The following is a 25952-nucleotide window of genomic DNA, read 5'->3' as shown; positions in this document are numbered from 1 at the left end:
TGTGACGTCACATCTGGAGCATTCAAACAGTGACGTATGTTTGTTTGTACTGCGTTGGAGTCTAGCGCTCAGCCCCTCCACTAGCCTGTATCTCCTACCCCTCTCACTCTACATAAATACCCTCACGCCCGACTCCCTTTGCTTCCATCATCACACAACAAGCCTTCAACTCCTCTACTACACTACACTTCCTTCAAACCAAACCAACCACCCCAACACTCAAAATGTCTGCTCCCAACGCCAACAACCCCAACGAGGGCATCATCGGCCAGGCCGTCAACTCTGTCAAGAACGCCGCCAACTACGTCTCCGAGACCGTCCAGGGCCAGTCCGCTGAGGCCTCCAAGGAGGGCAACAAGCAGCAGGCCAAGGGCAACGTCCCCGGCCAGGACTCCATCACCGACCGTGCCTCCGGTGCTCTCAACGCTGCTGGTGACAAGATCAACCAGGAGAAGCACGAGGGCTCCGCCGAGGCCAACAAGCGCTCCATCTAAGTACTAAGTACTTGAGCACTGGTTCGACATTTCTCTTCGGTATGTTCCACACTTGTCTTCGGTATATACAACAGATTCTAACCATCACCAGATTCAGAACGATACCACTATGGATTATGAGCGATGAGCACTGCGACTCTCGCCTGGTTACGACAGTACCATGAATTAATAGCCATAAGATACCAATAAATCTCTTTACAAACACTTTGATCATCCTCTGCTGTGACATATTCTTACATGCCTGTGAAACAAATCTCATGTAGCATTGACGAGTACAACATTACTGAGATGAAATAATCTAATCAACAAGATCCCGATCTTGATTAGAACACATCTCATGCGGTTCCGCAAACTCGAAATGCACTAGTGAAACGTCCAGTGAGGATACGTTTCTAACACTCTAGACCTGCGACCTTTAGTGCTGCGGTAGTTCTGCGGTGGCACCATACAGCACTAGGACTACTTTTGGTAAAAACCTACATTAGTTTGCTCACTTCTCAAGTGGATGTCGTGCCGATCGTACATGGCTGGCTAGAGGTCACGATGTTATGTTTAATATGTTTAATATGTTAATGACTCTTGGTAAAAACACTCAGTGATTGTGCTAGCTAAACTGCTATTTCTGGCTAGAATTTAAGCTTAACAACACAAAAGCAACAGCATCGCTCAAGACATCAGTTCGCGGAAAACAAAGGGTATCGAATGATCAGGAAAATGGGAAAGCCAGGTTTGGAAAGAGTCTGTGGGGGGTTGATCTACTTCGTTGGGATCAACTCTTTCTTCGCCTATCGTAGATGCTGCGGTACATGCGACTGTGGAGGGGTTGGTGTGGTACGTGGGCGGGGGCGTGGATATATTCGGTAACGGCGAAGAAACGCAGCGCTGATTTTGGACAGCCGAAAGATGCTGCTGGGGTTTGCAGTAAGTCGCACAAGGCATCGCAGTATGAGGAAGGAAACTCTGGGAATAGTTCATTGGGCGCGTCGAGTTCAAGAGTGGCATGGGACGGAGCGCATCCGAGACAAAAGGACTTTGAGAGCCGGTCGGTATCTCCTCGCTGGAGCAAGCTCTTGACCTTGACGACGGCGGCCCCTAAGCAACCGTCTTGGACCCGTGAAGCCAAGACGCATCGTTCCCGTGTGAGATATCGATTTCAAAGCTGAATCGGATCTGAAAATGGCACGAATCCAGTCAGCAAATCTCTCTGACTCCCAGTCCCAAGTGTGGCAGAGGGGGAGTAGAGAGAAGGCTTTTAGACGTGCTGGTTAGCACGCCCAGTGTGTGTAGTCCTTGCCTTCCTCGTCTTCCAGAACATGAAACCTCCCACGATTGCCGAAATCAGCCAGAGCAACATGTTAGTCAACAGCACCCAGACAGCGTTCTTCATCCTGGTGATGCCCTTGTTGCCCTCTGGGTTCTCGCTAATGAACATTTTGCCGAAGATGCCAAAGGCCACAAGATAACACAGAAAGACGAGCGCGTCGACGCCGAAGAAAAACCAGGACTTGAGCAGTATGAGAGCCAGGGAGCTGACGGCGCCAAGTGTACCGCAAACAACGGCCCATACCCATTTCGAGTCGACGTATTTCCCTTGCTTGCGCGCGTTGTCTAGGTCGACAGCGTAGAGACCGATGACGGTGAGGCCCATGACGAACTGAAAGAATCGTAGGACAATGCGCAAGATAAGGGTGGGTGTGAGCGAGGCACCGAGAGAAGTTCCTAGGGTGGCTTTTTCGCCCCGCATGCTGCTACGTGAGAGGAATTTGAAGCCCATTGTTGCTAGGAAACTAAGCATTGTGTGGGTCAGCTAGGCTCAGTGGTTTGATGTGTGTATGTTTGGAAGATTAATAGGTAAATTCTTACGTTTTGTCGATGCGAAGGGTAGTCTTGTAAGATTGTTCGATCCGTACGTCGTGCGCGGACGGATGTCTCTTAATTCTTTGATGCCTAGTAGGGGTCCTTGGGAGTATCGGTGGTTGGTGAGGTCGTTATGGGAAGAGCGGGGAAGAAATAGTGCGAAGCCGTAGTAATTGACAACTCCTTTTTCGTACTGTGACAGAACTAACGTCGTTGTAGCTTTGCGTCGTGCAAAAATAAACTTCGTTGGCACACAGGGTCCTTGTTTTCCGGGGTAGTAACAATGTTGCTGCTCCCTTCTCTGCTTCTAAGCTCGATGACGTCGTACTTGATCCTTGATGGTGTTGGCACGTGGGTGGGATGTGGCTTCCAGGGTTTAATCAAATTTGTGCACGCGATTATGCTGTTTTGGTGCAAACTCTGGAAGGATCGGCAGAGGGAAGGGGTGTGCTGCGCAAGGCTGACTAGAAACACACGGCAAAAGGGGTATCGCGCTATCAGAAAGATGGACGGGTAAGACGCGGTGAAATAAAATCAATAAGGGATTGTCGCGACTGTCAAAGCCGACGGTGATGCAGAACAAACACGCGATAGAAAACGTAGAAAGCGTTGGAGATGCGCCATTCACCTTGCTATCGCATCTCTTTTGAATCTCTTTGCGAGATATATTGTTACCCTAGACACCCTTTACAGCCATGCGTTGGCGCCTGGACGTGCTCTCAGCGCGCGCTGTGAACGTGTGGTTGAAGACCTGGTGACCCTGTTTCGAGGCGCTGACGTCGTTGGCGCTCGAGTAGCGTTACATCGGCGGCAGGGGTGTGCCACAGCGTGATTGGCCAACAATTGTCTATCAACTGGTGACATGAAACGCAACCATGAAGTCTGAGATAGCTTCGCTGTCGCACAAGACAGCGTATCATGAGTGACCTATGGGCTGGAGTGATGTGTTGACAGTTTCGGCACCTGGAATCTTTGTTGTTTCAAGACCATTCCGCTATGGCACAAATATGTATGAGAAGAGTAACATTATCTTATTCTGGAGGGGCATTAATCGCCCGCGAATTCTGTTCGGCTCCTAGACAGTCACTCGTTCACCAGAAGACTTGTGTTTGTCTTCAAGGGCTGGAATACTTGTAGCCATATTGCTCCTTGGCAGCCTTGATCTGCTCCGCAAGCTTGTGCTCCTTCTCCGCAAACTCAGCGTCGTCCTTCATCTTCTGTATGTAGGTGTCGTTTCCGAATCCACTCTTGCTCGGAATCTCCAAGCCACGCTGAACTGCAGGCCGTGCAAGTATGCGCTCCCACCACTTCTTCAGGTTGGGGAATGACTCCAGGTCTACACCAGAGATGCGAAGCATGTGGACCCAACCAAAGCTGGCAATGTCCGCAATGCTGAACTTGTTGCCTACGAGGTAGTCGGACTTGGCCAGAGCCGCGTCAAGCACGCCAGCAAGACGTTCAGTCTCGCCTGTGTAACGTTGCATGCCGTAGGCGATGCGCTCCTTTGCGAAACGGTTGAAGTGGTTGGCCTGGCCCTGCATCGGGCCCAGGCCACCGTGTTGCCAGGCCATCCATTGCTCTGCGCGCGAGATATCGAGAGGATCGGAGAAGCTGAACTTGTGCTCGGGGTCGTAGTGGCGCGTCAGGTATGCAAGAATTGCGAGACCCTCCTGGACGGCGAAACCACCCTGGTCGTGGTCGACAATTACACTAGGCAGTGGAGCGCAATGTCAGTACAAGCCTCACAAATGATTCGGAAGGCATCGTTGCTTACGGAATTCGGCCATTGGGGCCGAGCTTGGTGAACCAAGGCTCTTTCTGTGTGTTCTTGCTGATGTTGATGGACTGCCATGTGTAGTCTTTGCCATAGGCATCCTTGAGCTCCTCTAGCAGAATGCTAGCTTTCCATCCATTGGGCGTGCCAAAAGTGAGCAGCTCAATGCCCTTGTCCGCCTTCAATCCGGTGGGTTCTTGGTCCGACATTTCTGGAAGTATGCGCAGTAACGGCTGTGAGGTGTGGAAGTGCGATCGGGGGATTATGCGCGTCTGGGTGGAGAGGCGTATGAAGTTCTTAAGCTGCGAGGATAGAGAGGAGCGTAATAGTGACATGAAGAAGGCTAGCCTGCGCGCAAAGGAGGGGTTATATGCACAATGCGGGCAGGCGCATGTGGAGAGCTACCTCTTCCTAAGTGGAATTGCTTAGGAATCCATGACGTCGCCGCACCAATATCTACGGACATTGCATAAGCTTCGCACATCGGTATGGTAGGTACGCCGAACGGGTCTCGTATACACGATAAAGGATCGAAAGTCTGGGAGTCGTGTCAAATGTCGCATCCCAGAATGCGCTGCACATTGTCAGCTTCTGGTTGTTTTCGTGACTAAGCGACTCCCAAGGCCAGGATACCCAAGCGCCTGTGGTACCTCAATAGCTACGGTCATACATCAAGGCAACTTGATCAATATAGTTCTTCTTGAACTAGATCGATATGCCAATACTGTAGAGGTCTATTCATATCAGACAGATAGGCAAAACGCCTGTTGAATTTCGGGGTACTCTTAAAGATACGTACATTGTGGAGTCAAGATGTGCTTAATAATTGCAGAGGATATCGACTCAATGCCCTCATCCGCTATCCCGTAATCTTTGGTGGTCAAGCCCGAAAGCGCTGCGAATACAGTCAGACTCAACACGTTCAGCAATAACAAGCAGGTCGTCTCGCATAGCCTCGCATGCGCTTACAGAGCTGTGATACTGTGATACGCTGGATAATCCTAATGCGTTCTGTAGTAAACTTTAGAAAGGGTAAGCGTGCTTCTATAGTAGCTGTAGTATAGTCATGGGGCGTTGGTCGCCGAGAACGATTGTAGAACATTTTTACGATTATGTATGTCTATGTATTGATATACAAGCTGTATCCAAGTCTCATACTATACACCTCCTGTATACGACCGTACAACGCATGCGCAAGAGAGCTATTCAATGACACACTGCCGCACGTCATGAACATCAATTGATCTTGTATTCACCTCCACCTCCACACCAACAGCGGCCCTCACCTTCCCTCTCCACATGAATCACTAGATCCATGTTCCGATCCTTCAGGAACTGATGTGAACGGTCCCGTACGTCTTCCAGATCTGCCGCGCGGGAAGCAATGATGTGAATTGCGCCGAGAATGCGGCGTTGTTTAGGCGCATGATCGTGATCGTGATCGTGATCGTGGTCGTGATGGTCATGGCCATAGGAGTGTGAATGCGAATGTCCGTGGTCGTGAGAGTGATTATGCGAGTGGCTGTGGCCGTGGCCATGATCGTGAGAGTGGGAGTGGTCATGTTCGTGGTGATCGTGTGGATGGTCATCATGCTTATGTCCACCTCCACAGTCATGGTCCTCTTTCGCATGTTCGTGAGCATGTGCTTCCGCATGAGCAGCGCCCTCATCTTCAAGCCAGAACTTGGGCACTGCATATCCGACCACGCCTCTTAGTGTGCCCAACTCTCCAAGAGTATTTCTGATGCCGTACTCAACGTCGTTTGGCAGACTTAGCATAAGTCTTGCGCCACTCGACTTGACAAGCGGAATGGCTGACAGGAAGATCAGGATTGCAATGATGCTGGATGCGATGGGGTCCCATCCAGACCAACCATAGTACTTTGTAAGAAGGGTTGAAATGATGACTGCAACAGAACCGAGTGCGTCGGCGAGGATGTGCAGAAAGATACCCTGCATGTTTTCGTTGTCGTGAGAATGTCCATGTCCATGATCGTGTCCTTCGTGTCCGTGGTCATGACCATGGCCGTGATGCGCGTGGCCGAAGGCTACAAGGCCGACGATGTTAACGATGAAACCAAGGATGCTGACTATCAGAAGCTCGTTTAGACGCTGGAGCTCGTGACCTTCCCAGAGGCGTTCGAAGGCATCGAAAATGATCTCTACACTGACAAGCCTGGTTCAAGTTAGCATATACATGGGAAACTACATATGCTGGCGACTTACAAAAGAAAAACGCCATTTGCGAAACCAGACAGTGTATCGACCTTGCCATAGCCATATGGAAAGCGAGCGTTGGGGCGCCACTTGCTCATCACTGCCGCTACTAGTCCCACAGCGAGACCAGCGCAATCGAAGAGCATGTGGATACTATCCGTAAGCAATCCCAATGACCCACTGACAAAGCCGTAGAAGAATTGGACCATCATGAAAGAAAGATTGAGTACACCAAAGTATGCAATGCGTCGCGAGTCCCGCTCGATCAACACACTGTGTATAATGGAGCCCGGAGTAGTGCGGGCGATGAGGAACGCCGAGATTCTGGAGTGATTTCCATGTAGATGATGACCATGACTATGCCCGTGGTCATGACCATGCGAATGCTTGTGGCCCGCATGCCCATGGTCGTGCGAATGCGGTACGGGCGAACGAGTGTCAAAGCCGACCGCTCCAATCATCATAGCGCAAACCCAAGGGAATACAATCTTGAAATGACCAACTCCGTTGTGTTCCAAGAAACTCAAGGCGAAGATCAAGATGCCACTCAATCTAAATCCGACTTGTTTTTGACTCCGTAACGATGCTGGTAGCGATAGAAATACAAGCGCCGTCGTAGATGCAACTGATAGAGTTGAGAATGCCAGGCTGTGGTGCGACAAAGAGGGGGTTGCAGAAGAAACGAGTGAAAACAGAATAGTCGTAACAGTGAGGACAAGACCAGACACGATGGTGAGTAGCTGGTTCTCGGTGTTGCTCACCAAGGCTGATGAAGGCTTCGGCAGCGATGCGCGAGACGGCTTTTGAGTCATGTATGAGTCCTGGCTCTGTGGTCCGGTCATCAATGACCAGCCTGCTGTGGGAAGAGGCGGAGGGACTAGGAGGAGCGACACTAGAAGCGCCATATAGCCGACCAGGCTGCCTGTGACATTAGCAGAGGTCACAACATCTGCAGCCATGCTTAAGAAAAGGGCCCCGCATGTCACTTTTCTGGTCCTCAATGTCCGCCGGATATCGTCCCAAGGTGTGTGCTTTCCTGGTTTCTGGTCAAAGGCACCAAGTCCAGCGGCGACTGCCACCAATATAACCAATGCCGTTTTCGCTCCTCCTAGGTGTAGGGACGCATAGAAGGGCAGTAATACGCTGACCATGTTGCTTGCCACGCGTTTCGGCGCATTGCTAATATTGAATGTGCCCTTGTCTTCTTTCCGTCTATCGAGTGGCTGTAGACTGGAGTTAACCTTGGCTGCCACGCCAACCAGCAACAAGGTCGCTGATGAGAGAGCGAGCGCATGTAGTAGTGGAAAGTCGCTTATTGCTGTGGCAGGTTCGAGTTCGGGTGTGCTGTCTGACACGGCCTCTGATAGAGTCGAGGGCAGCTTCGATGTCTGTCCCACGCGGTTAGGGTATGCCAACGAGGCGAAGATATACGGTAGAGGTATGAGGAGCGCGGTAAGTGCCTCGGGGAGTTCCAGCCATGACCTGGTGTTATATTAGCAGCGCTCAATCCGACCATGTCAAGAATGTCTTACGAAGAAACTGGAGGCGGGGGCAGATGCGCTGGAGACTCTTGTATAGGTGACACTGGCGAAAAGGTATACCCTCCAGCTGCGGGTGCCTTCCTCGCCGGTGAGCGACCCAGATCCGATTCCCCTCTTTGTCGCCCTTTGGGCCTTCCATTCAAGAAGGGCTTCAGTGTGTATGTGGAATCGTTGGAGCCCGATCGCTCATGCCCATGGTCATGTTCGCGCGCAGGGCTGTTGTACTCGGCATACGGCGAGCGCACAGCGCCATGCAACTGCCCATTTCCGTTCATGTCGGACCGGTTGTGTCGGTGGCCGTGGTCTTTGGCTGGCGACGATGCATTCATCGAGTTGTTTGCGTATGCCTCGGGCGTGTATTGTGATGATGAACGGCCATGGCTGTGTGTGTGCGAGGTAGGGGCGACGGGCAGCGCATACGTCGACGCCATCTGCCAACGTCGCGTTCGTCGGTCCGCTGTGAAATGGTCTTGACTCGGTGAGGGCTATCGGCGAAGTGGGGCCCTCGGGTTCGTGATGAAACGGTGCTCAATTGAACAAAAGTGGCGGTGTTGCAGAGAAAAAGCAACGTGGGATAGCAACTCGTGTGGTGTAAGTGCGCTGCAATGAGGCTACGCAGCGCTTTGGCGTCTTGGTGTTTCGATAGCGGCGCGCGTTGCTGCACTATCAATAAGTTTCAGGGGTCTTACAGATTGACATGACTGTCATTGAGCGCCTTCCCCTTTCGGTCCTACCCCGGTTCTGATCTCCGCATCTTGTGGCTGACCCTTGGCGTTGACGCACGCGGCGGCGGCCACGATTATCGGAGGAGCCTTGCAATTGGACGGCACTAACACAACACCAAAATGTTCGACAACGATACTTCACCCGACAAAGACGGCAACCTCTTTTCCGTCATACTGGGTGTCGTTGTCACGTTGTCGACGCTCTTCACGGCTCTTCTGTTGACTCTGCCCAGTCAGTATGATCCATACAAGGACAAGTCGCTTAGGTTCGTGGGCGAGGATGGAAAAGAGATCAAGATGAAGACAAAAGATGGGAAAGACCCTGTAAACTGGAAGCAGGGACGCTCGGTACAGGTAGTGGTGCTGGGAGACATTGGGCGGTCGCCGCGTATGCAATACCATGCTCTCAGTATTGCTAAGCACGGCGGAAAGGTGTTTCTCATCGGCTATCAAGGTCAGGAAAGTCTCTATTGGATTATTGCAAGATGCTAAACTAGTCAAGAGTCGGACATCCTTCCAGATATCGTCTCAAACCCGTTGATTGAGATTATCCCACTCGCACCAGCACCAAGTTTCCTGCGTTCGAGCAGCAAGCTTCTGTTTCCCATTCTGGCGCCTCTCAAGGTCCTTTGGCAAATCTGGTCGTTGTACCGCGCGCTAGGCTACCGCTCCAAACCCGCAAGATGGACACTCGTGCAAAACCCACCTTCAATACCAACGCTTGCTATAGCCAGCCTGGTGTGCTTCTTACGACGTACTGACCTGGTCATTGACTGGCACAACTTCGGGTACACCATCTTGGCCATGAAACTTGGCGACAGTCACCCTCTCGTCAAGGTATCTGAGAAGTACGAGAAGATCTTCGCAAAGGCTGCATCGCATCACATCACGGTGACTAACGCTATGGCCCGTGTGCTAAAAGCCGACTATGGTGTTACAGCAGAAGCACTCCACGATCGCCCAGCCTCCATCTTCCAACCCATCGAATCTCAACAGCGCAAGGAGTTCCTCGCCAGACTACCGGAAACGGCAGAGTACGCCGCAGATCTTTCTCCAGCCTCGAAAACACCCTGGAAACTCATCGTCAGCGCAACATCGTGGACTGCCGATGAAGACTTTTCGCTTCTCCTTTCTGCTCTGGTTGCCTATTCCGCTGAGTGTACATCGAAGACCTACCTTCCAAAGATTATCGCCATCATCACCGGAAAAGGGCCACAGAAGGAGTATTATCTTTCCAAAATCCGTCAACTCAACCAGCAGAAGAAGCTGTTGAATGTCGTCATCAAGACAGCATGGCTCTCGCACTCTGACTACGCTCTACTCCTTGCATCGGCTGATCTGGGGATTTCTTTACACACATCGTCTTCTGGCGTGGACTTACCAATGAAAGTAGTCGACATGTTTGGCGCAGGCTTACCCGTCGTAGGGTGGGGAAAGTTCGAGGCCTGGCCTGAGCTCGTCAAGCAGGGCGTGAATGGACTAGGCTTCCAAAGCTATGAAGAGCTCGCTTTACATCTGGCTACATTCTTCGGTAGCGACACAAGACTAAGGGAGACTCTGAAAGAGGGTGCGCTCAAGGAGAGCGACCATCGGTGGGATGAAGAGTGGGACGGGGTAGGCGGGAAACTGTTCAAGCTGACATAGCGGATGTGTGGTCAAGCGTGGGCAGAGAAGATATGGTATAATACTACTTGGCTGCATCAGATGATGACAACTCGATACCTTCTAGTGTTTGAGCTTCAGTTTCCACGCTTACAAATGTACGACACGCGGACACGGACAACAACAAATCCCATCCAGATTCTGATAACAACCATGTTCGTTGCGCAGCAGCACTCCACCATCGACATAGTATCGACCGACCGATTCCAAACCTTGTGTAAGCTCATTGTTCCCCACAGTTGTTCTGGCGCTGCTTCTATAATTCTCCTTTGCCAAATGGAGGGGCGGCTGAAGGTGGGGACATAATGGCTTCAATTTCCCCACCCTCTCTCCTCTGCGCCGGCTCTCGACTCGCTTTCTATCATCTTCATTAAGATTCAATGCACTGAGCTCTCCCGCCAAAGAACCAGGTGACGCCACTGCATTGAACAGAACGTCGCCAGTCCTCAATTCTGCGACAGAACACTTGTCGCACCAGAGCACCTTCTCATGAAATTGAGTCATGACACTCCCGTATTGCGCGCGAGGGTGTCTTGGATGTGGTGCTTTGTCCTTGACTTTGCTCCACAGAGCAGCCTGCTTAACTCTGTCGCTAGTACCAGCCCAAATCTTGATTCTTCGTTGTCCGCACGCATGGTATGATACATTTGTCTCGTACTCCGTGACGGCGTCGTCTATTTCTGTCATGCTTAAAGCTATGGCTTCGTCCTCGCATATTGTGTCGCCCCACATGATCATGCAGTTCCCATATATTCGTAGAATCTCTCGGTGCAGCGCCGTGGTCAGATCTTCAACGATCTTGAAGGATTGTAGCGGGCGGGTATGTAGTTGTTGGGAAACGTTTGAAGGCATCTCCACTATCCGACTTCGTGGTTTGGGAGCTGGGTATAGAGGCGATAAATGGTAGAGGGGTCAGAGGGTATTTTGCTTGTATTAACGAGCGTAACGATAGCCGAGCTACCTTTGTAGAGAGAAGGATGTATATGAGATCTTTGGTGTTGATTCTGATAAAGAAAGAAAGAAAGTAGCTGACAGATTTCTTATACTAAAAAGTGGGAGAACTGGATTGTGGTACCAACCATGAGAAAGTCGAAAATCTCGAAGCGTGGTACCAGAACCAGGCAAGGTAAGTTAAGTCGAGAAAAACGGCAGTCATGATTCGAATACTGATGTAATTGCGGAAGGCGGAACATGGTCGTCAATGGAAACCAAATGACCAGAACGAAGGAAAGTGAGGTTTCCAGTGGCAGGTGAAAATGCGACCAATGAACTTGGTGTTCGGATTAAGCGCCTACCTGCTTCTTGGTACATCGAAGGAAACCATGATCTACCTCTACCTTCTCATACGTCGCTCCAAATCTATCAATTGCGATACGAGGGTACTGACTAAGAACTCTAAGGCTCGTGCTCTGGTCTTGGTATCTCCGTAGCTGCTCTTCGAATCAAAGGCGCCTACATCGATCACAGGCTCGGATTGGTCCTCCATCTCCACCATCCAGTACGTATAGGCAATTACTTACAACGTCTGTGCCTGTGCAAGTGGAGACTGATCATCCTGGTTCGAAACCCAGCGCAAAGCTCATGAGTCCGACCATGAAGATAGACCAAAGGCAAGATCGAACCGTTTCATCGAGTGAACCACGTGCAGGCCCAAAGGAGATGGGCAAGTATAGAAAACTGACGAATATGGCAAAAGTCAGAAGAGCAGTATGGTAATCGAGAACGACGCAGGTCGACGTTATCGCGGTGTTTCAAGTGTGCTGGCTCGGCCCTTCCCTTCCTATCGCGTCGCCGCGGGCCCGGACATCTGCATTGTCCGCGCCACCCCAGACCCTGTTTATCCCTTTATTGAGCCTACGTCTTCGCCAGCACACCCGCCTCAGCCACAAACGTCAATCCACGCTCCTTTCCCCAACTCTCGACACCACTTCAACAAACTTTGATCCTCTCTTTAAGTCCCTATTGCGAATTGCGCATTGCTCAAACAACTCTTCTTGTTCAAACATTTATTCACATCTTGCGACTATTTATAGTGCGACCCTTGCGAGCAATCAACCTCAGTTTCCCAACAACACACGCGACATGCTACCTCGATAACCCAACCTTACTTTGCAGCTGTCAGCTACAACCAAACAACAATGGATAAAATCAAAGACCGATGGGAGACTTTCGAAGAGAATCACCCTAAAATTCGCACGATTGTTGAGGCAGTGAAGCCGTACGCTCCGCCAGTAAACTTCATTACGATCCACTATGCATACTTCATCGGCGTAACCCTCGTGGGTACTCTGATTTTCTGGGGCGCATCGAACCCATCGAAGAGCATTGGATGGTGGGATTGCATGTTCATGTGCATGAGCGCAATGACCGCTTCCGGGCTCAATTCCGTGAACGTCAGTCAGCTCACGACATTCCAACAAGTGGAATTGGCGGTGTTGATGATGATGGGAAGTCAGGTACTGGTCAGCTACTTTACGGTCGCGTTCAGAAAACACATTTTTGAGAAGAGGTTCGAAGATATTGTTGAGGCTGAGAAGGAGAGGCGGAACGCCCGGAAGGGAGATGTTGGTGCTGTGGTCGGCATGACTGGGGCGATGTTCGGGTTGCCGGTCATGGGGTCGTTTGGGAAGGGCAAGGCGGGGAGTAAGACGAAGGGATTGACGAAGGTTGTGACGCCTGCGGAGAGACGCGCAGATGATATGCCGCCCAGTACACCGATTATGGAAGACCAGATTCAGACGGGGATGTCGCCCATTTCGGTCCTTTCAAGAGAAAGGAGTCCACCACAGCATATCGGTTTTCTGGACCCCATCCAAGAGCGTATGTCCAACGAAAGGCCCATGTCAGCGGCGACAGGACATTCGATCTACAACGCGCACAGCCAGCAAAGCATATCGAAACGTCGCCGCTCGTTAGCCGAAGAGTCCAAGCTAGACGATAGCTTCAACGTACAGACTTTTGTCAAGGAGCAAAAGCGCAACATTGGTCGAAATGGGCAGTTCTTCAACCTTTCGTCAGACCAGCGCGAGTATCTGGGTGGTGTAGAATACCGTGCGCTGAAGTTCCTCTCCATGTTCGTTCCCGCCTACTTTATACTCTGGCAGCTGTTCGGAGGTATCGCATTAGGGGCGTACATGTCCGTTTACGAGAAGGAGGCTTGCGCTGTCAATGCGCAGAACCCTTGGTGGGCTGGCATCTTCCTCGCCATCTCTGCGTACAGCAATGCTGGCTTTACGCTGTTGGATGCAGGATTCATACCCTTCCAGTCCTCATATTACGTCCTCGTCATTGTTACCATACTGTCGCTCGCGGGACCTGCCTCCTTCCCCGTCGTTGTGCGCTTCTTAATCTGGAGCATGTCCACACTTCTCGACCTCTTCTCCAAAGACAAGGAGTACGGCGTGTGGAAAGAAGGCTTCGACTTTATCCTCAAGTTTCCGCGTCGCGTATATACCAGCATGTTTCCTTCGCGCGATACCTGGCTATTTATCGCAACCTTCACCTCGTTTGTAGTGGTAGACTGGGTCCTCATCCTCGTTCTCAGCATTGGAAACCCGACTATGGAAGTCATACCTATCGGCCAACGTGTCTTCATCTCCCTCTTCGAAGGTTTTTCGATCCCGACTGGAGGTTACGCTATCGTCTCGCCATCGGCTATGTACTTTGATGTACAGGTTCTGTGGCTCGTTGTCTTCTACACCGCGGCGTACCCACACATCATCACCATGCGCAAGACCAACGTATATGAGGAAAGATCTCTTGGAATTTACGAGGGCGACGAGGCTGAGCCAGAACAGCTTCACTCGGCGTCTAGCTCGCTCTTCGATGTTGACGCTGCGATACCATCGTTGCCTACTGCTGAGACAGAACCAGAAAAAACACGCCTCGCGCCTATCAAGTCTCTCGGTCAAGTCGGCCGTCGCGGCACCGCCTTTGTAGGTCGCCAACTCCAGCATCGCATGACAGCTTTCCAGGGTGTCGGTGTCGCGCCTGTGCCGTCCGCAGCACCTGCCACTTTGAAACGATCAAAAACCATGGACTTCAACCGCGCAACATCCATCCACTCGCTTTCTTCGCATCCAGGAACCAGACCCCCCTCCCTCATCAGCCAGCAAGTTCGAGGCCAACTTTCGCATGACGTATGGTGGATAGCTCTCGCGCTCTTCCTAATCACACTCATCGAGACACATCACTCCATCGAAGACCCGCGCACATACAGCGTATTCACTATTCTATTTGAGATTGTGAGTGGATACACGACTATTGGAATTAGTATCGGGTTGCCGGATCAATCATACAGTTTCAGTGGTGGGATGTACACGGGAAGTAAGATCATCATGATTTTGGTTATGCTGAGAGGAAGACACAGAGGTTTGCCTGTGGCGCTTGATCGAGCAGTGCGGCTACCGGGGAAGAAATTGGCTGAGATGGAGGAGGAAGACGCGGAGATTAAGAGTATGTTTTCTCAGTGAGGAAAGCATGTTCAGTGAGCGATGTTTTGGATATGTTCAATGAATGTGCAGTGTGACCCATCTTGCTTTGAAGCTCTCACATGACTGGCTGGGTTTCAAGACAGACTTTTCTCCTCCATGGATGTGACCTTACGAAGTAGCTTGACGCGTACGCACGTGCCAAGCTGCGAGAGAACCTTGAAGACTTAACACTTTCCGGCAATATCCTCGTCCGATCCATTTTTACCCTATTGGATCCTCTCGTCTCCGCTGCCCAGCCATATTGGGCAATACCTTAGTGACTGTGGTTGAACATCTTAGATGTTTCATCATGCATGGCTTCATCATTGTATTACAGTGGTCCAAGTTCTTGCGGACTACACCGGAATACCTGTAAGGTCTTGAGAGTATGTGAAGGAAGAAAAGCTAGGAAAGAAGATGACATTGATTGTACTTTGGTGCGTAAATTGTGGATATCAACTTGGAGACATTAGAATTCGTTGGAAACGTCAAGATCGCCACACTACCCTCTGATCAATTACCTCCACTGTACCCTCCACAACTCCTTAGATCCACCATCGAAACCTCACTGTCGTATCACTGGATCTACAAGAGAAGTCCGGCAACACCAAGGACACCACCCAATCCGATAGCCGCGGCAGCCATAGTTGGAGCAGGGGCACCGTTAGTGGTCTGTTGAGCACCACCAGCACCACCAGTGCCAGAAGTCGCTGAAGCAGCGTTAGAAGCCGCAGAAGAACCAGAAGTCGCTCCAGACATGGTAGTTGTCGGAGCGGCGGAAGAAGCGTTCGACATGGCCGAAGTCATCGATACCATGGAAGTAACGGAACCAACAGACGTACCGGAAGCAGAAGCCGGAGGGGCTGTAGAAGCGGCCGAAGGGTTGTAGGAAGTGGTGCTGAAGGAGCATTCACGGACAATGTCGGAGACGTCGTTGTCAAGCTCTCCGCCGTTCTGGGTGATGCAGGCGGCGCAGAGGGGGATGGCGGTATTGGCGTTCTGGGCGTTGCAGATGCACTGGCGCTCAGCGGCATCGTCGTCTGAAGTGTCTAGTTAGTATTCGTGTGTTATGTTTCAGATGAGATAGACTTACTGGTGCTGTTGTCACAGTCACGGGTCAGGGTAACGACCGAGGCGCAGACATCGCGGCACTGCATGGGGACATCGTCGTTGTCGACATCCTGAGCAAGACCGATGGCGGAAAGGGCAAAGACGATGGCGAGCTTCTGGAAGTGCATGTTTGTGGTAGGTGGTAATCTCAAGCGAGAGTTGTAAAGTTTAATTGGTGTTGTATTGTTGTGGAGTAGTGAAGACTGTGGTTTGCGATGCTTATGATGTCCTCCATCGTGGGAAGCATCAGGGAACTATATACTTCAAAAACTGCTCGCGTGCCTACTTTCCCTTCTGAGACGGCTAGCCTTCCGCATCCAATCAAACATTCCCGTTCCTCGCACAGGGCTGACATCACATCGCTCGCGGTGATTACGTCTGACAGCAGGCTCCGCCCTGCGCCCCGCCATCTATCGGTCCGTCGTCGGTTATCACGGGTGGGCGTTGTCCATGGGGAATGTGGATTGGCGCCGGGGATCAAGGTCTTGTGTCAAGGCGCCCAAGCATGAAGTCAGATGCAGTGCCAAGCGCCCAGCAACGACGGAGCCTTGGCGAGTGAGGTTTATTGGGTTGTTCATGTAGGACGATCGTCTTGCGTCGCACGCAGCACTGCCTGCCGCGACGCAACAGCCACGGCAGACAACACACATGCCTACGCGTAGCCAAGTACCCAAGATTCAAGTGTATGTCTAAAGTTACACTGAGTGCTAAAAAAGCAAGTTGTGGCATCTTCTTCCATGTTCTTCGACAAAAGTGGACCTTGGCCACCATCAATCATGAAAATGCGGAGAAACTTGGGGACTGCTGATAAGTGATCAGTGCGAAAACATGAGGTCACATTAATGTGGGTTGAGTCAGGCAGTTGTCTAACCAAGGAAAATCTCCCCGCTTCACTTGCCTTACCCATTGAAACGTCTAGATTTGATTTGAGCATGCTTTACACCAAGCTCTGCGGATGTTCCTGCCAAGCATGAGCCAAGTTAGCAATGGACACACTCGCTTGCACCGCCATCGATTACGTGGTGGGTTGTCGCAAGTCAGATGAGGCTGTTGGTGGTATGAGTGAAGTTGTTTCTATCTTTGTAGCAAACATGCATAGATCCGCGCGCGGGAAGTCTTGGTTCGGATAGAAGCGGAGTAAACATGTGTTGAACTACCGAGATGTATAAATGGGAGATGGTATCTTCATGCGCCGCTATGCTATACGCCATGCTTATATGAAACGGACAGAAATGTCAAACTTCGATCCGTGCCGACAACTCAACGCTAACATGCGATGACAAATGCTTCGAAGCGGTAACTCAGAGAAGAATCAGGATGATGTGCGCCAAAATGCCATGCTATGCCTTACAGGGTCAGGGGTGGTGCATGCCGCACGTAGGAATGACAGGAAATGCCGATGCTGCAGACTTTGCTCTGCCAAAGGCTGAGAGATTGAACGATAGCACTGCTGGACGTGATTTGGGGCTTTGCGAGTGGCAGTCCCCCAGCCAGGAAGGGTCTTTGATAATTCCCCAGATAGAAGATAAAAGTTGGGCAGCGGGATGGTCCGGGATTGTCCGCGAAGCTTGGGACTTCACGAAGCAATGTCGGGTGCTTTACCGCTGGGCGTTATGGGGCGGGACCCAGAGACGAAGCCCCGCGAACCCTTTCTAGGCTCTGGCTTAACAGGGATTCGCATGGCGTCCTCTGGCTTCAACTCGCCAGTAAGCCATTGTCCCATATGTGTCTGCCATCTCCTGGGGTCGTCCGCTTTCGTTGCTTCCCTTAACCTCCTATGCCGAACCAGCCTCTCCGCTACTTGTTGCAGAACAATCTTAGGAGGCTGGTACTCGGTCAGACCTCCTGGGCTGGCGATCGTATTCCTCTCAAGATATGCTTCCGTTGCTTGCTCCATAGTGGAAAGCGTTTTACCTCCAGGAACCTCTTTCCTTTCATTCGTTTGCGGATTAGTCCATTGTCCCTTCTCCCAGCTGTCAAGCGGTAGGCCTTCAAGCCCCTTGTCGACGTTGAGGCGCTTGTACCATCGATGTTCTCCCTTGGCTATTGTACGCATCATCTTATGACGATCTTCACCTTCGGTGTATTTGATCAAGACGTTCTTGAAAACAGCTAGCTTCTCACTCCACTTCTGCAGCGCCTTGACTTTTCCTAATGGGCCAGGCCAAACCGCCGCGAATCCGTCATTTGTGGTATCTGGGCGCCCTGTCCCGATAGAAAGCAACAAGCCTGGCTCTTTGTCGTCACCGTTCAACGAAGCATGCTCACTATAAGCAGCATACGAGGGGTTGTTTTCGCGAATTCCTCCATCCTTAAAGCTCACTCGCTTTCTGTTTCTCCCGCTGCCGATGTCGGCGGTGAGCATCTCAAAGTAGAAAGGAGCTGCAGAAGTAGCTCGTGTCACCTGCCATATCTTCAATTTGTCGGCACCAGCATTGTAGTTTGTAACCCAAGGTGGAGCGATATCGGGATCGTATTGGTGGTTGTATGAGCGGAGAAGGTGTGCTTCGTCGATTTGGCCGGAGTGGGTGGCAGTCAGACAAATACTGGGTATGATTAGTAAAGCGTGAAAGTGATGATAGAGTCAGCCAAGAGCAAAGAAGAGGCTCTTCAAACTCAACAAGACCGCAGGAATAGTCTTGTAGTAGGCAGACCTTGTCGAGGACACATAGATGGGGGAACTTACGATTGACATATCCGCTCTGTTGGCTTGCCTCTGATTGACGGCTCACCACCACTTGACCAGGTAGTCGAGCTTTGTAATGAGCTCATACCTGGTTCGTTGACCATCGCTTGCGCTGGAGCGCTCTCTTCCTCTAAAACCCATGGGTGCCAGTCATCTCCTGTACAGTGGTCGTGCTCCTTGCAGTATTGCCTGACGATATCTTGCACGGCTTTCTCTAATGGCTTGTGGTGGTATTTGGTAGCCAGAGGCAGCACACTCCTCCTGTGTCCAAACAGCTCGTGTCCTACTTTACGGTATAGTTCGAGGCATTGTGGTACGCTCATGCGCAACCTAGCCAGCATGACGGAGATGAGTCCGCCCGTACTCGTTCCGTACATGAAGTCGAAGTAATGACATGGCAGTAGTTCGTCTTCGTTGAATTCGCGTCGTTCGCTGCCCTCTACAGGGCCTTCTTGTGTTTGTAACCGGCGTTCGCATATTGCAATTTCGTGCATGAGGCGTTGGATAATCAGGAGGCTTGAGTAGCCACGGATGCCACCTCCATCTATCGAACATGTTAGTATTTGCTACAAGTTCCATCAAATGCTACAAATCCCTCCGCGATCGACCATGCAGGTTCAAGCACTCGTACCGTTGCGCGCATCCAATGCGCTACGTCCATGTCCACCTGGACCCTTCTCCACATGGCGGAACAACTTCACATACCTAGCGTGAGTATCAAATCCTCCCAGCAGTTGTCCTTGGTAACGTTCATCTTCCAGGTTTCTCCAGTTTTGTCCTGCACCGTGGCACTGGTGCCCGTCGTCCTTATACTGAGCGGCCGCGAGACCGGCTCCGGTGGTTGCAACATGTCGGCGCGCTTGCTGTGTACTTGCTGGAGGTTTGGGACCTAAGGTATGCAGCCTTGCACAAATCGCGCACTTCTGATCAGGCCGGAAACAAAAGGAGGTAACGGATCGACGCAGGTTGCAGTGGATATAAGGCTGCGGAGAGCCTCATGACAGCTTTGGCGCGTTCCTGCAAAGGGCGCGACGGTCTGCACGCTGGTGGATGGGTGGGTCGCGGGAGTGGCTGACTCTGCCGCTAGCGAATGGAGTCTGGGGTCGTGACGAATTAGGACGACGGAATTGCGACAGAGCCACTGCTAAGCCTCTGGGGTCCAATAAAGCGTGGAGGCTTGTCTCTGATCTCATTGTGACCCTGGGAGTTCTTTATGTTGAAGTGGTCAGGGGGTGACGGGTTTGTGTGACGCAGGGAATAGAATGATGAGGTCAGCCCGTTCTCCCGCAATCCTACCCAGAATTTGGGAGCCGACAACAACCACGGTGAGAGTTTATCAGTAGCCGATCTGCTTGCTATACAGGCATACTACTTCGCGTTGTTGCCTATGTGGAGCTGAAATGCAGGGCTGTATACGAGCAGGCAGAAAGGCTAACATGTTCGGGACGCAGTCCTCCTCGAGTAAACTCGAGACGCCAGGGGGTCGAAACTGAATCCAGAGTGACGCCTGCTTGTGATACTGACGATGGCCAAGCGGGTCTGCCGGACTGCGTAGTGAGAGCGAATTTTGGCCGATATATGGTCACATGAATGGCGTTCATGGGTTACAGACTTGCAGGTGATGCGCTTGATAATCTCTCGCAATATCGCTGTTACAAGTATGAAAAAAATATGTCATAAAATACTACGATGAGTCAAATGGTCTCTTTTCGATTGATGGAAGGTTGTGGACATATTCGGCATACTGACGGGCCTCGCTTTTAGTCCGTAGCCGGCTCTGCCCGTGGTTGACCAGGATTCCTCAGAGACAGAGCTTCTAGGCTCATGTTGGACGAGACGAGACAGAACTCAAGCGAGCTGTACCTGACTGAAAGACTAAAATGTTTGAATGTTTGGAACAGGAACGTCGCCGTTGCGCACTTGGGCCAATCACGGTAGTTGACGGCACAGCCGCATCGTGAACCAATCATCGAGTAAATCGGCCGGGAGCGACATCATACCATCAGCCACGCTAGGGGGCGCAGCCCGTGGTGTGACGCTGCTGAAGGCTCGACGCTCTCTCACGACCCAGACCGTCACTCCACCTGCACCTTCACACCATTTTTCACTCACGCGACTGACCGGCGCCTACGCCTATACAAAGCACATTCCACCAGTTTGTAGGACCACAAACAACAACCGGGACAAGCACCAGATTCCTTTCGCTACCCATCCTTCATCCTTCTCCGCCCACCGGAGCCCTATTCTCGCCTATTGCGACATCTCAGCCTCACCTTCTCAGTACAGAAGCGAAGGAATAATGCAGGAAAGCACGACCTTCAAGTCAGATTCGACGTCTGGCTCAGCGTCCAGTAAATCGAGTGTCCTGTTCGATTTGGACGCATGCGGCCACAAGTCTATCCTCGTGTACAAGTATCGTTCGGGCGCAAAGGGCCTAGAGATCAAGACAGAGGCCGACCTTTGCGGTGAACTTGACCAAGGTACGTTCCCTTCTGCCTGCCGATTTGGCCCCAACTAAGGCAGCGCCCAGACCCGTCATTACCCTTCATACGCGTAACAAAGAAGCCTATACCGCGCGGCAACAGCCGGCTTGACATACTCAACGAAGATCTGCTCGCTCCGTTGGAGCGTGAAAAGTACGCAGAGAAGCCTACCCTCAAGGCTTCCGTCGCAAATGTGGGACTGCCCACGCTTGCGAAATGGAAGCACATGATATTAGGGAGTTACGAGGACCTCTACATCGTCTCGCGGTCGCATACGCCCTCGCCTGAGGCCAGCAAGACCAACAGTCCAGAGTCAAGTCAGCATGTCACGCCTGCGCATACCTTCCCCAACGAAGCGTTGCATAGTTAAGGTGCGTAGGTGTGGCAGCCGTCACACAACTACACGATACCTATACGATTATACGTTTCCTGTCTGTCATTACGCGATACCCATAGAGCTCGGCGCCGGATGGAGTTTACCTTGTTATTATATCCCTTGGGTCGTCTCATGTCCGTCTGTCGCTTTAGGATAGAGAAAGGTCATGCTGCACGATATCGAGTCGGCAGTATGTAACTCTCAATACGAAACCACTATAGATACTAGCTGTCCTTGTCATCCTAAGTTGTATGCATTGTGCCGTGTGAACCTTTTAGTCCAGAGCTGCTGTGTACTTGCGCATCCAATGTCGCGTTCCCAACAGATGTAGAGAAGCAATATCATGAAGAAACAAGAGACCCCTGTCTGATAACACCAGTTCATGCCGAGGAAGGAGCCGCTGCACCAGGATCAATTGTCGCCAAACCAACGTCATCACAGACGTGATTCGCTAATGCAGTGGTCGGAAGAATGACTGCAGGGAAGATATGTAAAGCTTTTCTCCCCGTGTTGCAGCGACAGGAAGCGAAGGAGCATACTGCCTGCATTGTTTGTATACACGTGGGTGGCATCGGACCTTCTAAATGGCTGGGCGCAACGGTAGACCCATCTACGGCTCGTCCAGACGACACTAAGGGACGGCGCTCCACCCAAGTCTGCACATGCAAGCGGGGAGCTTCACTCTTGGGCCCGGTCTTGTTGCGCTGGGGCCCTGCATCAACTTCTGAAGCTTCCATCGTGAGCCCATATTGCTGACAACCACTCCTCCACGCCCATAACATCCCAATCCAACGGCTCGAGGTCTGCAGTTATCCTCGTTCGCCCGACATGAGGTTCGTAATCCCAGCAATGCAGCCATGCACGCGTCGCCCAATCGTCGCACAGCGCGGATGATGTCAACGGAAACTAATGCGCGTTCGCAGGTTTGGTCAGCAGCTCAAGCAGTCGCTCAACAAGGAGTGGATCTTTTATTACATCGACTATGAGAATCTGAAGAATTCGCTGCGCGTCCACCACATCTGGGACGAGAAGTCGGAGCAGAGTTTCGTCGAGCAGCTTGAGAAGGAGCTCGACAAGGTCTACACGTTCCAGCGCGTCAAGGCCGAGGAAATTATCCGTCGCATAGCAGCCTCCGAGAAGGAAGTCAACGATGCCGTCGCGCGCGCCCAGCAGGAGCCCCAAAACAGCGACAACTTCGAGGAAGATTTCGACTTGTTAGAGGAGGACCTGAGCGATATCATCGCCGATGTCCACGACCTCGCCAAGTTCACGCAGCTCAACTACACGGGCTTCCAGAAGATTATCAAGAAGCACGACGTACGTATTGAAACAATTGGCATGTCGCAAGGCTAATTGCATGCAGAAAAACACCAGCTGGTTCCTCAAGCCCGTCTTCGCCGCCCGTCTGAAGCGCAAGCCCTTCTTCCAGGACAACTACGACTCCTACGTGGTCAAGCTATCGCGACTCTATGACATCGTCCGCACCCGAGGAAACCCCGTCAAGGGCGACGCTTCCGCCGGAGGAAAACAACAAAACTTCGTGCGCCAGACAACCAAGTACTGGGTGCACCCCGATAACATCCTGGAGCTGAAGCTTATCGTCCTCAAGCACCTGCCTGTGCTCGTCTTCAACCCCAACAAAGAGTTCAATGAGGAGGACTCCGCCATCACATCCATCTACTTCGACAACACTGACACATGGGAGCTATACCAGGGCCGTCTGAAGAAGACGGAGGGTGCAGAGGCTATCCGTCTGCGATGGTATGGAGGCATGTCTAGCGACACCATCTTCATTGAGCGCAAGACGCATCGTGAGGACTGGACAGGCGAGGAGTCTGTCAAGGCGCGTTTCAAGCTCAAGGAGAAGAACGTCAACGCATACCTCCGTGGTGAACTCAGGCCTGAGCAGATCTTCGAGAAGGAGCGTAGGGAGCAGAAGAGGCCTGAAAAGGACATCGCTTCTGACGAGCAACTGGCCCGAGAGATCCAGTACCGCGTACTGACCCGCAAGCTCGAACCCGTTACGCGATCTTTCTACCACCGTACCGCTTTCCAACTTCCTGGCGATGCTCGCGTCCGTATCTCCCTAGACACTGAGCTTACCATGACCCGCGAGGACAACCTGGACGGCAAGAGGCGCGCTGGTGATAACTGGCGCCGCACGGATATCGGTGTGGATTGGCCTTTCAAGCAGTTGCCCAAGGAAGACAAGGAACTCTTCCCTTACGCCGTTCTCGAGGTCAAGCTTCAGACACAAGCTGGAGGAGAGCCACCTCAGTGGATCCGTGACCTCACGTCTTCCCATCTCGTCGAAGCCGTACCCAAGTTCTCCAAGTACATTCACGGGACTGCCACACTCAATCCCAAGCGCATCAACTTGATCCCATACTGGTACCCCCAGATGGATGTTGACATCCGCAAGCCTGTTACCCACAAGTTCGGTATCGAGCGCCCCGGAGCAAGCAACGACATTAGCACTAGCGGTAACCTGGACGACGACGATAGCGAAGACGAGGATGCCGTCATGGGTTTGCCCGCAGCTAACGGCAACGAGGATGACGACAGGATGAGGAGGCTTCGCGACGCAAGAGACGTTATGGAGCAGAATGAGATGGAACGAACTCGCGATTACGGCACTCTTACGAATGGCAACGATCCCAATGCGCTTGATATTGAAGAGCGTGTCGCCGCTGGACGCACTCGCGACGAGGACTACCCCATCTACGATTCTGACAGTGACGATGATGACGAGGAGTTTGAGGCTGCTAAGCGACAAGGAGGTCTCCGCTATGCAAAGAAATGGGTAGAGCGCACCGCCACCAACGTGGGCTCTACGGTTCTCTCGAGTGTTGCAGCAATAATCCCCAAGCCAACACCAACCGACGTTGGTGAGGGAGGCTTCTCCCTTGGCGTACCCTCATGGAAACAGAAGGGCGAAGTCAAGCGCTTCAAGGCGCCGAAGGGCAAGCGTAAGTTGTTCCGATCATCCCACCTCCAGCCTGCACTAACATCATAATAGGTATTCACGTCCCTGTCCGTGTCGAACCCAAGGTCCAGTTGGCAACTGAACGTACTTTCCTCTCGTGGCTAGAATTCTCCATTCTCATCGGTTCCATCGCCGCTACGTTGCTCAACTTTGGTGATAGCTTGGCTTTTGCAGCTGCCTGGGCGTTCACCATCATCGCTTGTCTTGCGCTGTGCTATAGTGCGGGCTTGTACTTGTGGAGAGTAAACAAGATCAAGGAGAGGAGAGCAGTCACATACCACGATCGTTGGGGACCGACGTTGCTTTGCTTGGGATTGTTCTGCGCCGTAGCCGTCAGTTTCGGGTACAGGTTTGGAAAGGGTGGTGTTGAGGGTGGATTGAAGGGAGATATTAAGGGTTGAGCACGTCGTGAGGTGGACATGGACTCGCGGAAGATGGAATTTGATGTTTTTGAACTTGTCATGACTGACGTTTCGAAGCTGATGTTCGTATGGGAAGGATGCATTATTGGCGTTACGTGTACATAAAATTGTACATAATAATGGGTATTGTTGTACTATTGATTACTTTTGTAAGTTGTTGCAGCTTTTTGATCTGGTGATGTTCAGGTTGTCAGTGATGAGGAGATGGGAGCTATGGACACGTGCTCGCTAGCCGAGAGGAGATACGTATAAATTACTGTCTTCCAGAGGTCTGCTTCGTGCTTCTTCATTACCTTCCGATTGTTCCTTCCCTAAAATACAAACTATGGCACAAATGTCTGTCTCGCTTTGTCAAAAATATCGATATTACCGTGCCATGGCTGGAATTGGCATCTGTTAAACTTCGAAAACATCGAAGAGAAAATGCCAATGAAGAAGGCTCATATTACTCCTTCCACTATGATAGGGCGACATCAAAAACGAACTCACATTATTATGGGGAGCGCAAAGAAAGACAAGTCAAATCAAACATTCGGGGGACGCAGAAGATCCCACAAAAGCGACTCTTTTCTCCGCTTACTACTCGACCTGCCACATTACAACTACTAGATCGTCTTTATCTCAAAAACAAAAACTCAAGAACTATGTGTCCGCCTTCTTGAAAATAAGCAAAGAGCTCGACATGTTTCTTCGTGAGCTCTCGGACTCAAAAAATGGTTAGCAGGATCACCACATTCATTCTCCTACTACCTTACTCTTGGTACCAAACGTCAAGACGAACACCGTCAGAAAGTATGGTTATGTCTTTTCCAAAAGCCACCGAGTAGCTCGCCATGTTCCCATGCCCATCTAATCGTTCTTTTCAAACACGCCAGAAGAAAAGCCTCGAGCTAACCGTAATGTTGTTATGAACACTCACTGTTTCAAAAGGAGTGTGGGTTACACATGGATGCCCATGTGCACCTGCGTATTCGGCAAAAGCGGGAACATGTGGAATAAAATCCCATACACGACCAAGTGTGTTGCAGACTACTTGAAAAGCATCTGGCTTTGGGGCATGTCATTCTCCGCGACTGGTTAGATTGGCGACACTAGATTTACGCTTGCATACATTCTGCTCCCGTCGCTAAGAGTACCCGTTGTACAT

At 51.5% G+C, this 25952-nt stretch overlaps 10 protein-coding genes across 10 annotated transcripts; 5 read left to right on the top strand and 5 right to left on the bottom strand.

The window, feature by feature from the left end:
* Positions 1-224: 224 nt before the first annotated feature.
* Positions 225-494, top strand: J4E82_004859 (uncharacterized protein; the record flags this gene model as incomplete). The annotated part of the gene is made up of 1 exon (XM_051731133.1): positions 225-494. One exon carries the CDS (start codon positions 225-227, stop codon positions 492-494), a length of 270 nt encoding a protein of 89 aa, XP_051589068.1.
* A 1252-nt stretch (positions 495-1746) lies between these two features.
* On the bottom strand, positions 1747-2289 carry J4E82_004858 (uncharacterized protein; the record flags this gene model as incomplete). Its single annotated transcript, XM_051731132.1, has 1 exon — positions 1747-2289. One exon carries the CDS (start codon positions 2287-2289, stop codon positions 1747-1749), a length of 543 nt encoding a protein of 180 aa, XP_051589067.1.
* A 1177-nt stretch (positions 2290-3466) lies between these two features.
* On the bottom strand, positions 3467-4591 carry J4E82_004857 (uncharacterized protein; the record flags this gene model as incomplete). Its single annotated transcript, XM_051731131.1, has 3 exons — positions 3467-4061; positions 4126-4427; positions 4586-4591. The coding sequence occupies 3 exons, from the start codon at positions 4589-4591 to the stop codon at positions 3467-3469; spliced, it is 903 nt and encodes a 300-aa protein (XP_051589066.1).
* A 770-nt stretch (positions 4592-5361) lies between these two features.
* J4E82_004856 (uncharacterized protein) lies at positions 5362-8212 on the bottom strand (the record flags this gene model as incomplete). The annotated part of the gene is made up of 3 exons (XM_051731130.1): positions 5362-6301; positions 6352-7824; positions 7875-8212. The coding sequence occupies 3 exons, from the start codon at positions 8210-8212 to the stop codon at positions 5362-5364; spliced, it is 2751 nt and encodes a 916-aa protein (XP_051589065.1).
* Positions 8213-8728: 516 nt separating this feature from the next.
* Positions 8729-10252, top strand: J4E82_004855 (uncharacterized protein; the record flags this gene model as incomplete). The annotated part of the gene is made up of 2 exons (XM_051731129.1): positions 8729-9062; positions 9111-10252. The coding sequence occupies 2 exons, from the start codon at positions 8729-8731 to the stop codon at positions 10250-10252; spliced, it is 1476 nt and encodes a 491-aa protein (XP_051589064.1).
* Positions 10253-12408: 2156 nt separating this feature from the next.
* Positions 12409-14742, top strand: J4E82_004854 (uncharacterized protein; the record flags this gene model as incomplete). The annotated part of the gene is made up of 1 exon (XM_051731128.1): positions 12409-14742. The coding sequence occupies one exon, from the start codon at positions 12409-12411 to the stop codon at positions 14740-14742; it is 2334 nt and encodes a 777-aa protein (XP_051589063.1).
* Positions 14743-15327: 585 nt separating this feature from the next.
* J4E82_004853 (uncharacterized protein) lies at positions 15328-15980 on the bottom strand (the record flags this gene model as incomplete). The annotated part of the gene is made up of 2 exons (XM_051731127.1): positions 15328-15782; positions 15836-15980. The coding sequence occupies 2 exons, from the start codon at positions 15978-15980 to the stop codon at positions 15328-15330; spliced, it is 600 nt and encodes a 199-aa protein (XP_051589062.1).
* A 1448-nt stretch (positions 15981-17428) lies between these two features.
* J4E82_004852 (uncharacterized protein) lies at positions 17429-19388 on the bottom strand (the record flags this gene model as incomplete). Its single annotated transcript, XM_051731126.1, has 3 exons — positions 17429-18398; positions 18539-19082; positions 19244-19388. 3 exons carry the CDS (start codon positions 19386-19388, stop codon positions 17429-17431), a joined length of 1659 nt encoding a protein of 552 aa, XP_051589061.1.
* Positions 19389-20837: 1449 nt separating this feature from the next.
* Positions 20838-21391, top strand: J4E82_004851 (uncharacterized protein; the record flags this gene model as incomplete). The annotated part of the gene is made up of 2 exons (XM_051731125.1): positions 20838-21018; positions 21069-21391. 2 exons carry the CDS (start codon positions 20838-20840, stop codon positions 21389-21391), a joined length of 504 nt encoding a protein of 167 aa, XP_051589060.1.
* Positions 21392-22225: 834 nt separating this feature from the next.
* Positions 22226-24784, top strand: J4E82_004850 (uncharacterized protein; the record flags this gene model as incomplete). Its single annotated transcript, XM_051731124.1, has 4 exons — positions 22226-22230; positions 22321-22714; positions 22761-24366; positions 24417-24784. 4 exons carry the CDS (start codon positions 22226-22228, stop codon positions 24782-24784), a joined length of 2373 nt encoding a protein of 790 aa, XP_051589059.1.
* Positions 24785-25952: the final 1168 nt, after the last annotated feature.

This window comes from Alternaria postmessia, assembly GCF_024291825.1.
Source record: "Alternaria postmessia strain BMP 2775 chromosome Unknown scaffold_24, whole genome shotgun sequence".
Classification (NCBI taxonomy): Eukaryota; Fungi; Ascomycota; class Dothideomycetes; order Pleosporales; family Pleosporaceae; genus Alternaria; species Alternaria postmessia.
Note: the sequence above shows the minus strand (reverse complement) of the source record. Positions and strands in the feature narration are given on the sequence as shown.